Below are 16097 nucleotides of genomic sequence, written 5' to 3'. Positions count from 1 at the left end.
GACAAGATCAGACTTGAATAAAACAAGTTAATCAAACTGAACCAATTTTTTTGAAAAATCAATTTAGGAAATAATACAATATCAAGGCGGAGGTTAAGGGTTGTGTGATGCTCTGTATAATTTTCGTTTCAAAAACTTATTTGGGGTCGCACCCCTGTTGCTTGCGCGACCCAAGCTTTACGTTTCGATTGTGCTAGGAATGGTTGTCTTCGGGACTTTTCCTTTAATGAATTTTCTTGTTTCGATATTTAAAAAAAAATAAAAAAATAAAAATAAAAAAAAAAAATAAAAAAGAAGGAAATTACGAAAAGCCAGTCAACACCTCCTCCGCGCTAGTTTTGCGATCTGAGACAGAGTAGCTCGCATTTCTTCGCCGCAGTCCCTCCCCAAACCCAACAAACCATGTCGAAGCTCGTCGGCGTCCTCGCCTTCCTAACCCTAACCCTCCCATTTCTGGCCCACTCCTTCTCGCCGGACCACCCCACCGACCGCCGCGTTCTCGTTCTGCTTGACGACCTCGCCGTCAAATCCTCCCATTCCTTGTTCTTCAAGTCCCTCCAGTCTCGAGGCTTCGAGCTCGATTTCAAGCTCGCCGATGATCCCAAGATCTCCTTGCAGCGATACGGCCTCTACAGCTACGACGCCCTAATCCTCTTTTCTCCTTCCGTCGATCGTACGTCTCTCGGTTCTGAATTTTTGATTGTTTGTGTTTTTGTGATTTGGGAGAAAGTTGTGGAATTTGCCAACTTCGATCGATTGAAATGGAGGATCAATTTATTCAGAAATTGTGTTTGTCGTGTATTATAGGTTTTGGAGGATCCATTGATCTGGCTGGTATACTGGATTTCGTGGATAGCGGTCATGATTTGATCATTGCAGCTGATACCCATGCATCTGATTTGATCCGCCAAATCGCAGTTGAGTGCGGAGTTGATTTCGATGAGGTTAGTTCAAGCATCGAAGCATTTTCATTGGTTGCTGCATTGATTATATGTTTTCAAGATTGTCAGAATTTCCTCTGAATTGAATTATGTCCAGTATGCATAATATCCTCCACTACCCGAACCCGAAGAGTAGTGCAAGTACTTATGAATGTAGCCAATTCTAATGAAATTTAATTAAATGGGTGCGCACAAAATTGAACTTCTTTAATAACTGCAGGATCATCATTATATCGTGTTATGAACAGTCACTACATTTGAGCTCTTTATGAATGATCTTTGTAGAGGTTTATTTTGGCATCTTGCCGATTACTAATTCCTATGATTTATTTAATTACACATCAATACATATACTACATTGATGTGATTGGGAGGTTGAAAAAAATCCTACTTCTTAATGCAAATAGTATATTTTCCAATTGTACAAAGATAAAATCTTTTGTTTTATATTCCTTTCCTGAAATTACGGATTTCGTATAAAGCATTTGGGTCGCCACTGTTTAAATAGTTATTCTGGATAGATTTTTTCTGCTCCTCTCACCTCATACAGTATTGTACAAGGCTTAATGACACCCAATATTCATATCCTTCCCTTGAACTCATACAAGTTTATCTAGGTCTTACCTTTTCATCCAGCATTTTGAGCTTGATTAAGGAATTGATGTGTTTGGGTATTTTATTTATTATGGGTGCAGGATCCTGCTGCTATGGTCGTAGATCACACAAGCTATGCAGTTTCAGACACTGAAGGCGATCATACAGTTATTGCTAGTGATGATTTCATCAAGTCTGATGTAATTTTGGGAAGTGAGAAAATTGAGGCAAGTGCTATTCTGATTTACTATTAGTTGTCCAGTTAAATTGTGTTATATCGTGCTCATGTGTGTATGTCAATGGGTAGTATCACTGTTTAGTTTTTACAGAATATTGTTTCCAACTCAATTAATTTCCTGTATGAACTTCCTCAGGGAATTTCTCTGTCCTTTCCTTTTCATTCTTTTTCCCACAAAAAAAATTGTAAATTGGAGGACGTTTTGAACCTGCTAATTTTCTAAATTTGCCTTTTATTTTTGTATGTTTTTCTCTTCCATCAAGTTATATGTGTCTGGCCAGGCCACAGGTTGTCACATTTTTTCTCAAGCCATTCATTTTTTATGTCCTTGTATCCACTAGTAGCTTAAGCAAATTATTCTCAGAGGAAAGATCAATGGTTGCACTTTGAGACTGTTCAGTGCACACCACTACTAAATGGTGATGTTAATTGTTGTCTTTGTTTCTGATATTGTTTCCATTGGTTGTTCTGCCACAGGCTCCTGTACTTTTCCAAGGGATTGGCCATACAGTAAACTCTGAAAATAGCCTGGTAAGAATTTTTAGTTATCCATATTCAATGCACTGCAACAAACAAGAGAATTGACCTTTGTGCCGATTAAAGTCATTCAACTGTGATTGTTCATGGTTTTTCCTTTAAATTTTATAACCTTCTCTTTTTCATGTCAATATATGAAACATTGTAGGTTTTGAAAGTTCTCTCAGCTTCACCTTCAGCATATTCTTCTAACCCCAAAAGCAAGCTATCAAATCCTCCATCGCTCACTGGATCTGCTATATCTTTAGTTTCAGTTGTGCAGGTATGTTAACTATTCACTGCCCGTCGCCTGTCGTCCATTCCTCCTTTACTTCATTTCCGTGTCTATTAATTTTGTAATACATATATGATTTCCCTTGTTCATGTGTTTTTTATCCTTTAATTGGAAAAATCATGCTTATGGTCCATGACAACGAAATGATATTGATCGTATTAGTTATTTACAACTTTCTGTTGGCTTCATAGCAAAAGAGTACCTCTCTCTTTCTCCGTCTCTCATATTTTTCGGAGGCAAACATAGGACTAATTGCAAGTTGCAACAACATATCTACTTCCAGATAACTGTCGAAGAGCATCCTACTTTTGTTTATTGTTACCCTTTCATATTATTTTTTATGTCCTCTTTCTCCTGTGGCCGGTGACTTTTCTCAAAATCCTGCCGTACCTATTGCTATTGGAATGGACTTTAATGCTTGATATTCAGTGTCACAGTATAGCTCCCTAGTGTCTGGTTCCTGATGTTTCCATTCATAAACATTACTAAGCCAGTAAAGTTCTTTGGGTGGACTGGTTAGTAAATGAAATCTATTTCCTTTGATGCTTTAGTGATTGAATGTGAGTGCATCTATTGTACACATTGTATTTTCTGTAACGGTTTTCTTGTGTTTGTCTCACAGGCAAGAAACAATGCTCGGGTTTTGATATCTAGTTCATTAAGTTTGTTCAGTGATAGGTATTTGATATTTGCCAGCTAAATGACGTTTTCTTAATTTTTACTGTTTCCACTCACAAGATTTGGTTTTATTTCCAGGTTTTTCAGATCTAAGGTGCAGAAGGCTGGAAGCTCAAAGAAGTAAGTGATGCTCTGATTTCTAATTCGATTTCCTTGCCATACTTGTTACAGTTACATTGATATTTTAGGACATCTCCTTTTTTAACTTTCATATAAAGTATGAACTTACACATAATCAAAGAGGAGAAAAGTTTCTTATTAGTGGAGATAGAGCTTGCCTGTGGGGAGTTAACTCATAGCTATACTTCACTTTGTGAAGTGGTCTGGTTGTAGCTTAGTTCCCAAATTAACTGGTGTATTGGATATGATGAAAATTCAATTGTTGATTGTTTATAAACAAATAAAAGGTTATAGGCTACAGTGCTTGTCAAGGAATGGATGTCCTTTACAACTCGATGATGAGCTATGATTCATGCAGGGATTAGGCTAGACATGTAGACGTCAATAGAAATATGCATGTTGGGGAAGTAAAGGGCTCACAAGCTGTTTATATGATATTTATTTTCCCTATGTAGCTGTATCATGACTAAAATATGCATTTTTGAATGGGTCTATTGTGCATATCTCTTAATACCGCAGAATAATTTTCGGTTTGAAAGAAGAAATTTATGAGAAACAATTTTTGTGATAACAGACATGAGAAATCGGGAAATGAGCAGTTTCTGACTGAACTTAGCAAATGGGTCTTCCATGAAAGAGGTCATCTCAAGGTGAGGCAAAAATTATTTTCTTGTAGTCAGAATTTCGTAAGTTTATTTAATGAGGCCTGAACAAAATAAAGAGCAGAACAGTAAAAGAGAAGTGATGGTGGGTGATTTAACTCATCGTATTGCTTCATTATAGCTATCTATAGTCTATAGTTAGCATTTTTGGGTTTCTTAAATCCTCACCTTGTTAAAACATGTTTGTCTGTAGGCTGTGAATGTAAAACACCAGAGAGTTGGGGAAGCCGATGAACCTGCAATTTACAGGATCAATGATGACTTGGTAATTTTATTTACTTACGGTGTTAATAAAACTCCCAAAAAACAAAAAGAGCAAAGAAACTAAAGACTTCGGCATCTGACACTGCAATTGCAATTTGAAGGAATATTCGGTCGAGATTTATGAATGGCGTGGACAACGTTGGGAACCATATGTTGCTGATGATCTCCAAGTGCAGTTTTACATGATGAGTCCCTATGTTCTGAAAACCTTGTCGACCGATCAGAAGGTAATGCACTTTATTCACTGCAGATTTTTCGTAAATATCCCAGCTTAATTTTCTTTTTGTGTGTCAGGGTCGTTATTTTACTGAGTTTAGGGTTCCAGATGTTTATGGGGTTTTCCAGTTCAAAGTTGAGTACAAGAGACTTGGCTACACAAGTTTGTCTCTCTCAAAGCAGGTAATTAAATGTTCCTATAAATGGTGTCGATGCATCTCTAACTTGTTAAAAAGAAGATGTTACAATTAAACGAAGTTTTGTATGGATTTGTGCTTCAGCTCGATGGAGGACATCATGTACTTAAGAAATTTGAATCTGATAATATAGTATCGAAGCTTCATAATTGATTGAAAATTTGTGGGTGCATTAATAAAGTTTGAATTAAGTCTGATTAGAAATTTTCAATTTCAATTTACCGCAGTTATTCTTGTAAAACTTATTAGTCCAATTAGGTATTAGGATAGGTATTTGAATGGTGAGAAACTGAGAATAAAGAAAAGAACATAAATATAGTATCTACCATTGAACGACCGGCTACTAATGTTTTTGCACCTGGAATGGCATACACTTCAACTTCGAGTAAGGATGATAAGCCTAAAGTACCCAAACTTTGTATTGTGACAAAATGTGATATTTTATTTATTTATTTTAATTCTTGCTTTTTATGAGTGAGTCAGGTTTTCTGTTTTAGTGTAATGTTATTTTATCCACTGCTTCAATGGAAACTTGGATATTGAATTGCAGATCCCTGTTCGACCATTTAGACACAATGAATACGAAAGATTTATACCAGCAGCTTATCCCTACTATGGAGCAGCATTTTCTATGGTAACTCTTTTGTTCTCTGGAATGGGCCTCTGTTACATTATACATTCACTCACACGCACGCACAATGAATGCAAAAGATACGTACACGCAACAAGCGTCTTAAACACGATCCCTTGCCATCCAAACTGCCCTTTTCTTTTATTTACTTTTATAAATATTCTGGATGTCATCTTTCCAACTCTCGTTTAATGGCGTGAGGAGCATCTCAGCATTAATGGCCAAGTCGTTAGTGTTTAGCCTCTGTATTTCAATTTACACCGGTGGCATAAGCTATTTGTACATAATTTATTGGAGTATGATTTTAGCAGTGTTCTGATAACAAGATCTTCTCGGTACTGTGATGCAGATGACAGGTTTCTTCGTCTTTACGGCAGTCCACCTGTATAACAAGTAGGTGCAGAACAACTGTAGGGGAAGATGTACGGCGATGACTAAGAGCTGATTAGGAACGGAAATTTTGATTAGGCAATAGCATTACGCAGACTTTTCTATATTATAAATGCATTATATTATTAAGTGGTTCATTGCCTTTTTTTTTCTCTTTTCCGAAAGAGCATGATTCATTAAACAATGTAAAAGTATTATATTGGCAGCAGCCATGAACATCTTGCCAGCAGCCACCGAGGCAGCCTCAGAGGAGAAACCGAGTGGTACATTCGGCCAAGGCTTCGCAAGGAAAAAGTTTCGTACCCGCTGCGGGAAAAAAACCCCAACCTAAACTTGCCGTTAGAACCGCCAAACCAGGGGAGAGTAACCAGATCCGAAACACCTTCACATAATCTTGCATGTACATCCAAAGAGAAAGGCTTTTTAGCCAAAATGATCCCTGAGATTTGCATAACACATCATTTTGGTCCCTAAGATTGAAAATCAGTAGAAATGGGTCCTTAAAATTGTTCATCATCTATTATTTTGATCATTCCGTTAAAAATTTCGTTAAGTGTTCCTCTTGGTTGAAAGTTTAGACAATTTTCAAAGTTTTGTAACTTAATTGTTTTTTAATCAAATTCAATCCATAATATATCAAAATGAAGATAGGAAAGTGTAGAGCAAGATTATATCCATTTGGAAGCCCAATGGTTGCCGGAGATGGCCGGAAAATAGCCTGAAAGTTGACTGGTTCGCGGGAAAACTGGAAAACTCGCGGGAAACTTGGTAAACTCTAAACGTTCATAACTTCTTCAACACTCAACGAAATCGAGTGATTTAAAAACAAAAATCATACTTCTCAAGGAGACGAAGAGAAAGGTACCTTTCTCGATGACTAAATCGCCGTGGTTTGGCCAGAAAACGGCTCAAAAGTGGCTGTCTTGGTCTCGAGTTAGCCACTTTCGAGTAGTTTCCCGGCCAAACCACGGCGAATTAGCCGTCGAGAAAGGTACGATTCTCTTCGTCTCGTTCAGAAGTATAATTTTTTACTTTGAATCACTCGATTTTGTTCAGTATTGAAGAAGTTATGAACGTTTAAAGTTTATCTAGTTTCCTGCGAGTTTTATAGTTTTTCCGCCGACCAGTCAACTTTCAAGTTATTTTTCGGCCATCTCAAGCAACCATTGGGCTTCCAAATAGGTATAATCTTGTTATACACTTTCCTATCTTCATTTTAATATATTATGGGTCGAATTTGGTTAAGAAACGATTGAGTTACGAAGCTTTGAAAATTGCCCAAACTTCCGGCCAAAAGCTCCGTGACACTTAACAGAGTTTTTAACGGAACGACCAAAATAATGGATGGTGGACAACCTCAGGACCATTTCTATTGATTTTCAATCTCAGGGACCAAAGTGATGTGTTATGCAAATCTCAATGACTATTTTGGCTATAAAGCCAAATAGAAATACAAAAGAAAGAAAAAAAAATGAAGCTAAAGAAAGAAAAAAAATGAAGCCAAGGGTATGTAAAATAACCTTGCTTTGGAAAAAGCTGCAACACGCTTGGCCTCGTAATTCCAGCATGCAGGTCGGGCAAGGAGCAGTGCGAGGATGATCCAAATTTGACGGCGATCGGTGGTGTGCTATTCTTATAACAAAGCAAAGGTTTAGGGGGGATGAACTGTGGGGTGGAGAGGTAAAGGATGGATATGGAGGAACATGAAACAATAGGTTTAAAAGAGGAATGAGGATTCTCTCCAGATCCTCTTTGTGATGATTAGGGTTTTTTAATCGTGTCAGTTCATTGTATATCGTATGGTCATAAATCATTCTAAATTTTTTTATTTAAAATTGAACACAAACAGTATCTGATGAAAACTAATCGCATGATGTACGATGAATAGACACAATTAAAGGATCCCTGAGATCCTTACAAAGAGAATCCGGAGAGGATGCTCGTCCTTAAAAGAGGGCGGTTTGTAGATAGGGGATGGTGAAATTAAACAAGACAAAAAAAATTAAAAAGAAACGAGAAACGTTGGGAAATCGATGATAACCATTGGGAAAGCAAGTCACCGACTCTCAAAACGATAGCTAGTGGCGATTGGGATAGGGTTCAAGAAGATGAGGGGTCTAGCAAGTCTAGGTTTGATTTGCTAGATTTTGGGGGAGAGGATTTTGTAGTAATGATTTCTTAATTTTAACCCAATTGGAGCAATGGTCTTTCAACTAAAAATCCATGATTATTGGTCCTTTAATTTATTAAAACGTGCATTTATGATTATTTTCGTCAACTCTGTTAGAACTTCCATCGAAATAGTGTCATTTCACGCGCATGAGGCTGAATCAAGTGGCAAATATGGAAAACCAAATGAAAAAAATTATAGCCATGATCCTTCAATTTTAATCCAATTGGAGCCATGATCCTCAACTTTAACCCAATTATAGCAATGGTCCTTACAAGATAAGTCATTTTGACTGAATTCTAACAAAATTGATGAAAAAGATCATACCTGCATGTTTTGATGAGTTGAGGGACCAATGATCATGAATTTTTAGTTGAGAGGCTACTCCTCCAATTGAGTTAAAATTAAGGGACTAACACTACAATTTTCTCTTTTGGGGAAAAGCAACAGGGAGGTGAAGGTTGAAATCAAAATTAAGAAGAGGCCGTGGAAGAAGAAGAGGGCTTCTATTAGAAAGAGCTAGAAGTTATGTATGTAAAGTAAAACTGCATCCGTACAATCAAATGTACTTTGGATTACACCTGGATTTGAAAGAGCATCTTATATCTAAACTACATATTAATAAAACCTGTTTGTCAATTAAAAACAAATAAAATTACAATTATATCCTTTCAACATAACTGAAAAAAAAATATTAGAAAAAAAATAATGGGTATTAAAGTAATTTTGAAAAAGCAAGTTTTTGCTGTTTTCTTTTGAAGCCTCACAGCCAGGTAATGTAGTAGTTTTATTCCACCACGTTCCCCTCTAACTTAACTGACTTTCAATTCAAGTGGCAAACCTTGCTTTGGTGCGGTTTTGAGTGAAACCGAAATTGAAATCGAAATTTTTTGCGATTCGGTTTGGTGCGGTTTTTAAGAAAAAATGTACAATTTGCAATTTAACATATTAATAAGCATTTCCCAATAGCAATAGGAAAAAGACATTTGTTATGTAAACAATTAGGATGTTGCATGCAGTTGTGATGTTAAAACATGTTTGTGCAACAAAAGGGTGTCCCTTACAATGTTTATCATAAAACAAGTTGAATAAATTTGAATTCATTAAACGTGAGTGAAACTTTCATACTAGAACATGTGATATCATGTTTCAAATGAGTGGACTTCATTAGATTATTGTTCGACTCTTGATAACAAGATTAGTCCACCCTTGCACATATATGTGTGTGTTATGGTATAAAATAACAAAGGTCCTTCAAGTTAATGAACGAAAGAAAGTGATGAATGATGATATTCTAGTGTGGTTGAGTCTATACTAAGTGTATAGATTCTAACAAACAACCAATTAAAACATGAAATCTAATATGGACATTTAATTAAATATTTATTAATATTTGCGGTACGGTTTTTAAAAGTCAAAACCAAAACCAAAACGTTTTCTATGTTGCGGTTTGGTTTCAAGACCAAAACAATTTCAAAACCGCAAAACCAAACCTTTCGGTGCGGTTCGATTTTGTTCGTGTTTTGGTTTTGGTTTTTTGGTTTTAAGTGTCCACCCTTAGTTTCAACGTCTGCTTCCCTTTATTCTTTGTAAAATTGATTGCACAAGCACAATGTGTGTGGCCCAGTTGCTAGTTTACTATCAGAAAAGGCCCGAAAGGTTCATACATTTTCAAGTTAGTCTTAAAACACAAACGTCCATAAAATTAAAGAATATGATTAACATTTACCTATCCTCACTTACGGTTGTTTAACAAGATACAATCAAGTTTACAAGTTACTTTGAGTTTAAGTTACAATTCCTTAAGAGGAAAATGTAGTAATGATTTCTTAACTTTAACTCAGTTGGAACAATGTTCCTTATTTAAAATCTATAACTATTGGTCCCTTAACTCATTAAAACGTGTAGGTATAATCTTTTTCGTCAATTCCTTTAAAACTTCCGTCAAAATGACCCACGTGCCACTCACATGAGGCTGAATCAAGGGGCAAATATAGAAAACCAAATGATAAAAATTGTAACAATGATTCCTCAACTTTAACCCAATTGGAGAAGTAGTCTTTCAACTTTAACCCAATTGGAGCATTAATGTTCCCTCAACTTTAGCCTAATTATAGCAATGGTCCTTTCAACATGAGTCATTTTGACGAAATTTTGGTCGAGTTGACGAAAAGAATCATAACTATACGTTTTGATGAGTTGACGGACCAATGATCATGAATTTTTAGTTGAGAGACCATTCTTTCAATTGGGTTAAAATTAGGGAAGTGCTATTAGAACACCAAAAATCTCATTCTACACTCCTCACAAATGTATTTTTCCTTCCTAATATAGAAAGTTTGGAATGTAGAATGAGATTTTTGGAGTGCTAATAACAATTCACTAAAATTAAGGTACCATTGCTACAATTTTCTCTTTCCTTAGTAATAATAATTCAAGTCATTCCAAAATGTATCATAACGTAAAAGTTAGGCTTCTCTTTTCTACACCCCTTAAAAACTTCACTTTAATCTCATTTTTTCATTTGAAATTCAAATTTCACTTTAGCCTCCGATATTCAATTTTTGCTTTCACTTTGCAATTTTTCGTCAACTCTGTCAATAAATCTAGAGAGATTATATTCATACCCCAAATTACTTCTCTCACACTTTTTAAATTTTTTTAATATTTTCTACACATCACTAACACTTGATAGAAAATATTAAAAATTTAAAAGAATGTGAAAAAAATAATTTAAGGTATGTGAATATAATCTTGCTAAATCTAATAACTCTCTATGTGACATGAACGGGATGCACTTAATTGCTCAAAGGGCTCCTATATCATTGCCACGTCACTTATCAAGTAGGCAATTAGTGAGGGGTCTACTCTCGTGGTGGAAGGGAATGAACCCAAACTCGAAACTAAGGCCGACCCGAATCTGAAATCGGCCAAGTCTCCGGGCACGAACGATGTAGTTGAGGTGCCTCAACCAGCTGCTGCCAACATCTACGTCTTCAAGTTCGGGTCCGTCGCAGCTTCCGCTGATAAAATCTCTTCGGGTCCGTCCTAGCTTCCGCTGATAAAGTCACTCTCCCCGGACACCCCATCTCCAAATATCTAGAGCGCTGACGTTGTCAGATCCTCCCCACCAATGGCTCCGTCGCATGGTGTTTGAGCACTTGCCACCTTTTGTGAGCTTTAGTTATATTACTAGAAATTAGGGTAAAGTACAAAAAGCTACCTCAACTATTGAGGTCACGACAGTTTTATACCTCATCTTTTAAAATTGACAATGTCATACCGCATCTTACGAATTTGTGACAATGTCATACCTCTGTCAATTTTTCTGTTAGTTTTTCTGTTAAGTGCTGACGTGGCTTAATTCGGGACCTACTTTCTATTAAAAAATTATTAAAAACTAAAAAACAATTATTTAATATTTTTAAAATATTAAAATAATAATAAAAAGCAGAAAAAAAAAAACCCCTCATTTCGTCCCTCCCCTCCCCCCACCTCCTTCCTCTCTCCTTTCCCCATCCTCAACTTCTTCCCCCACCTGCAAATCCCAACCAAAAAAAAAAAAAAAAAAAAAAAAAATCCAATTTGTCTTCCCCCCACACCCACACTCTTCTCCCTCCTGCAAACCAGGAAAAAAAAAAAAAAACCCAGATCCCTTCAGCGGGAAGATAGGTGCGCAGAGAAGTTGAAGGATGGGTACGGAAGAGGATGTGGGGGAATGAGGGAGGAGAGATGAGGGAGGAGAGAGGAGAGAGGAGGGAGGAGGGGGAGGGGAGGGACGAAATGAGGGTTTTTTTTCTTTTCCTGCTTTTTATTATTATTTTAATATTTTAAAAATATTAAATAATTGTTTTTTAGTTTTTAATAATTTTTTAATAGAAAATAGGTCCCAAATCAAGCCACGTCAGCGTTTAACAGAAAAATTGATGGAGGTATGACATTGTCACAAATTCGTAAGATGCGGTATAACATTGTCAATTTTAAAAGATGAGGTATAAAACTGTCGTGACCCCAATAGTTGAGGTAGTTTTTTGTACTTTACCCTTTTTTTTTAATTTTACTTTTATTTATTATTTTAATATTAAATATTTTTTTTAGTTTTTAATAATATTTTATTAATTTTTTAATAGAAAGTGGTCTTTGTCTCTTGCCACGTCTGCATTTAACAGAAAAACTAACAGAAAAATTGACGGAGGTATGACATTGTCACAAATTCGTAAGATACAGTATGACATTGTCTTTTTTAAAAGATGAGGTATGAAACTGTCGTGACCTCAATAGTTGAGGTAGTTTTTTGTACCTTACCCTAGAAATTACTACCTGCGCATTGCTGCGATATTAGAAATTGTAAGAAAAATTATGTTTCAAAGATATAAAAGATTTTGTCATAGAATATTAATATTACATTGAAAAAATCCTTAACGGATATAGTCCACATACAAAAAAATCCTTGAACTTTTGCCTCTACATAAGAAAAAAAAATAACAAAATAGATCAAGAAAGCAGCTTAGGCAAGGGAAGAAAATGGAAGTTGTTCCCTTGAGCACCTTAAGTTTCCCTCCAGTAGCAAGAAAGCAGCCTAGGCAAAGAAAGATATGAAATATTGAAATACATGCAATTAATTTATATATCAACAGGTTTATACTATATATAAAAAAAAAAGATACAATATGGATACCTAGTCCTTTTTTTGGTGGAAAAAGAATCTTGTTTTATAACAGTTGGAAAGGACATTTTTTTCAGTGATTTAAAAGTCTCTTATTTAGATCACTGCAATCTAATATTTAGTTGATGATGTTGCATATTGTATATGTAAATATTGAGATTTTATGGAATAATTGAACAATCAATCTAAAAACCAAGTTAACACCCATAGACATATCCCCTGTATTCTCAAGAGGACCTAATTCACTTCTTAATTGTACCTAACATGTATAACACTTAACACTTCACTGTAGCTTAATAGAACAATATAGAAAATGGTAGAAATCAAACATTATTTTTGAAAGCCTAAACTAATACAAAATAGGAGACAGGAAATTAAGGTAATTGGTAGATTGAAGACTAACCAGGTTGAGAGTGGAGCTTGATTTGTTCACTTCACAAAAAATCATAGAAAGCACAACTTTACACTCAGGTTAGTCTTTGAACAATGAATAGGTAAGGAAAAGAGTGGTCTATTTTCCAATTGCATAGATACTTATGAAAGAAAAGAGAGAACCACAATGCATATTCCAGTACTCATAAGCAATAATTTGGGAATTTTCCGACAACATACACTAAAAGTAGGATAGCCAAGGAAAACAATAAGCAACAATTATCTTTGTTAACAAAGAAAAAGAATGCAAGTGCATCTGTTTGAAGGATCACATGGCAACACAAAAGAATTATTGAAAACATAAGAAGATTCATGAGATAGATCGATGCATGGCAACGATATAAATACAAATTTTGGGAAACAATTGTCTAGTTAAGGAACAATTCCATTAACAACTCAGTATGAAGTATGGACAAAGATTGAGACATTACTCACATAAAGTTATTCAGGATCACCACTTGTGCCAGCAGCAAAGGCTGAGGTCAATGAGATAATCAACAACCTTCCCACACTGCAAATGAATATGTTAAAAAGAAGCATGCTTAGGAAATCATTTCTTAATAAATTAACCTTTCTTTGGTGTCAGAATTGGAAAATCCTTTATGCAGAAACGTGAAAAAGAACAAATCAAAGATGTACTTACACCACAATTCATGATCATTATCCACAATTTCCAAAGCAAACATGCAATCAAACAGATACCTTTCTATTTTTCACCTCTCTCTCCCTGTTATTTGTATTGTGATAAGGTTTATGATAAACAATGATTTTACCAAAATTTAATAATAATAAACATCACAGTAGAAGTTTAACATGAGAGAAAGAGTCAATCTCTACCATTCCCTTGCATGCTTGATCTCCACATAAATTTAATCTAAATTTACCAGTATTAACAGAATCAATAACTTAATAACATTTTTACATCATTAATTAGTAGAAAACAATACATAAATACAGCCCAACAAAATAAACATAATGCATTCATTGCTGAAACAGGGAGGCAACCTCCATGCTGCTGTTGTGCAAGATCCAGCAGAGGAATCACTGCAGAATGTTTGTAGTTGGATGGATGATGGGATAGTATCTCTTTCACCTAAAACTGAAAAAGTGACCTTTTAGAACTCAAAAACATAAAAATAATCTTGCAAGTGCCAAATAATGGATATAATCAATGCTCGTGGTCTGACAGCTCAACTCAAGAACTTAGATAACATCATCATCATATGAATCAGTAAGAAAACTTTCTAAAATGCGATAAATAACTTGGGCAAATTTAAACCTTATAGGACAATCCAATTCTAGTAACTCAACTTAGCAACGTGGTTGGAACGTTCAACACCCCCTACGCTCTAGTTATGCATAAATTCAAAACTGAGCATGTTTGAATTAAGGGTGGTCAGAAAATCCTAAACCTTTTATACACATCTTTGCTTAATTATCGGGGCTTGTAATGTTTGACATTAATAGCTTTAGCCTAAAGCACACATTGACAACCAAATTACACAATCTTTCTCCTCTTTTTCATCTTTTTACAATTACACATCTTTCGCCAAAGTTACTGCATTGCATCGCCATTGAATAATATGCTAATACAAATCACAATGGAAAGGGGCATACCAAAAAAAAAAAAAAATAAACAAAGCTCCAAATCAAAACTCACATTAAATACAGAGGGCTCTCAAGGCTGCAAACAAAAGCCCCAAATCCAAAGAACCACGATTTCTTAAAGCCAAAAACAAAACCAAATTAAACACCATGACGAGGAATCCAAAGCTACAAACGAAATCCCCAAAATCACAACAACAAAATTTAAACAAAAAACCCATTCATAAATTAAAATTTAGACTCCTAAATACATAATATTCAAAGCAGAGAATTACCCACCCCAAATCGGCACCAAGAAACACTACCTTTTACTGGCCTTCAAATTTTCTTCGAATCAACACCAAATTAACTATTTTTCAGCAACAGAAGCTCATTGTATAAAAAGCTTATGATCAGCATCTATTTGAGTCGAGCCTTTCCAAGATCTGATTCAAGTTTTTCCTTATGTAGTGGAAATGCCTTACAGATAGTTTTACCCCACAACAGCGGAAGCAAATTCAGAGGTTGAATCCGTCTTGTCATATCTCTTCCTCCTCTGTTCCAAGTATTTGATCCCCCTTACGCTTACAACATAGCGGGTTGCTTACTTTCTTCCGGTGCATCGGACTTGGTTCAGTAGAATATCTCATGCGTTCCTCGACTGGATAAAGTCATTTTTGGAGGATAAACTGTGAGTCGGAAGAACGGGTTTAAAAGAAATATATATTAGCTTGATTTTTATGCAGGGCATTCATGGGTGGTCCGACGAAGCAGCTTTTCCGTGGGGGGTCAATTGATTACACAAATCTCTTTGTTTCAAATAGGTTATCCCATTTCGGCCGGCCAATCAACGAAGATCTGAAGAATGGTCACTTTTTGAGCCTACGAAAGGAAATTCCATTCTAATCCTGCTACGAAATATCGATTTTCAAGCGGTAAGGTTTTGAGCCAATCAAGTAAGCAAGTACTTGTATCCGTCCCTGCTGTCGCAGGTGATGAAGTATTAGGCACACACGCTCAATCCGCGAGGATTCCAAGTATCTTGTTATTAATGCGTGCATTCCATTATTGTGGAAATATTCCCCCATGGCACCAATAGCGGAGCCAAAATTTTTATTTTTTGGGTGGGTTAGCTAAAATTATTAGCATGTAATCATATAATATTTTTTTTCGCCTACATAAAATTATATAATAATCTATATAAAAGTAAGAACATGAAGTACTAATCCGAACGAGTTTATTAATTACTTTCCAACTAATTTTACACAAATAAAACATGAGTACAAAAAAACAGTAGAACGAGGACAAATATTATCACTTTTGTTGATAACAAGTACCCAAAAGAAAAAAAGGTTAGGGGATGCCAATTCAAGTTTTGCCGTAGGTATCTGTAATGAAATTGAAATCTTTTGTTATTATCAAAATCGATATTGTCATCGAGTCATTTTTATTAGTTACAAATACAGGAACCATGAAACATGGACTATTGTCAAAATCTTTAAC

General features: G+C 35.5%; 1 protein-coding gene and 1 long non-coding RNA gene across 3 annotated transcripts; one reads left to right on the top strand and one right to left on the bottom strand.

Moving 5' to 3' along the window:
- On the top strand, window positions 1–5879 carry LOC137725370 (dolichyl-diphosphooligosaccharide--protein glycosyltransferase 48 kDa subunit). Its single transcript, XM_068464031.2, has 13 exons — window positions 1–673; window positions 808–944; window positions 1637–1762; window positions 2251–2304; window positions 2459–2572; window positions 3207–3262; window positions 3341–3382; window positions 3957–4032; window positions 4238–4309; window positions 4410–4535; window positions 4603–4707; window positions 5272–5355; window positions 5702–5879. Exons 1-13 carry the CDS (start codon window positions 403–405, stop codon window positions 5747–5749), a joined length of 1311 nt encoding a protein of 436 aa, XP_068320132.2. The 5' UTR covers window positions 1–402; the 3' UTR covers window positions 5750–5879.
- A 6413-nt stretch (window positions 5880–12292) lies between these two features.
- On the bottom strand, window positions 12293–15531 carry LOC148697049 (uncharacterized). Of its 2 annotated transcripts, XR_015963022.1 has the most exons (3): window positions 13446–15531; window positions 12982–13010; window positions 12293–12491 (listed from the first exon to the last, which is right to left on the bottom strand). It is a non-coding gene; the product is annotated as an uncharacterized LOC148697049 (long non-coding RNA). The 2 variants fall into 2 exon arrangements; XR_015963021.1 differs by having other exon boundaries at window positions 12982–15520.
- Between the last annotated feature and the right edge of the window lie 566 nt (window positions 15532–16097).

The sequence above is a fragment of the Pyrus communis genome, chromosome 5 (assembly GCF_041283825.1).
Source record: "Pyrus communis isolate YQ-2024b chromosome 5, ASM4128382v1, whole genome shotgun sequence".
NCBI lineage: Eukaryota > Viridiplantae > Streptophyta > Magnoliopsida > Rosales > Rosaceae > Pyrus > Pyrus communis.
Note: the sequence above shows the minus strand (reverse complement) of the source record. Positions and strands in the feature narration are given on the sequence as shown.

Coding starts and splice junctions, on each gene's coding strand:
- LOC137725370 (XM_068464031.2), top strand. CDS start 403: ATGTCGAAGCTCGTCGGCGTCCTCGCCTTCCTAACCCTAACCCTCCCA. Junction 1,763..2,250: donor TGGGAAGTGAGAAAATTGAG/GCAAGTGCTATT, acceptor GTTCTGCCACAG/GCTCCTGTACTTTTCCAAGG. Junction 2,305..2,458: donor TAAACTCTGAAAATAGCCTG/GTAAGAATTTTT, acceptor GAAACATTGTAG/GTTTTGAAAGTTCTCTCAGC.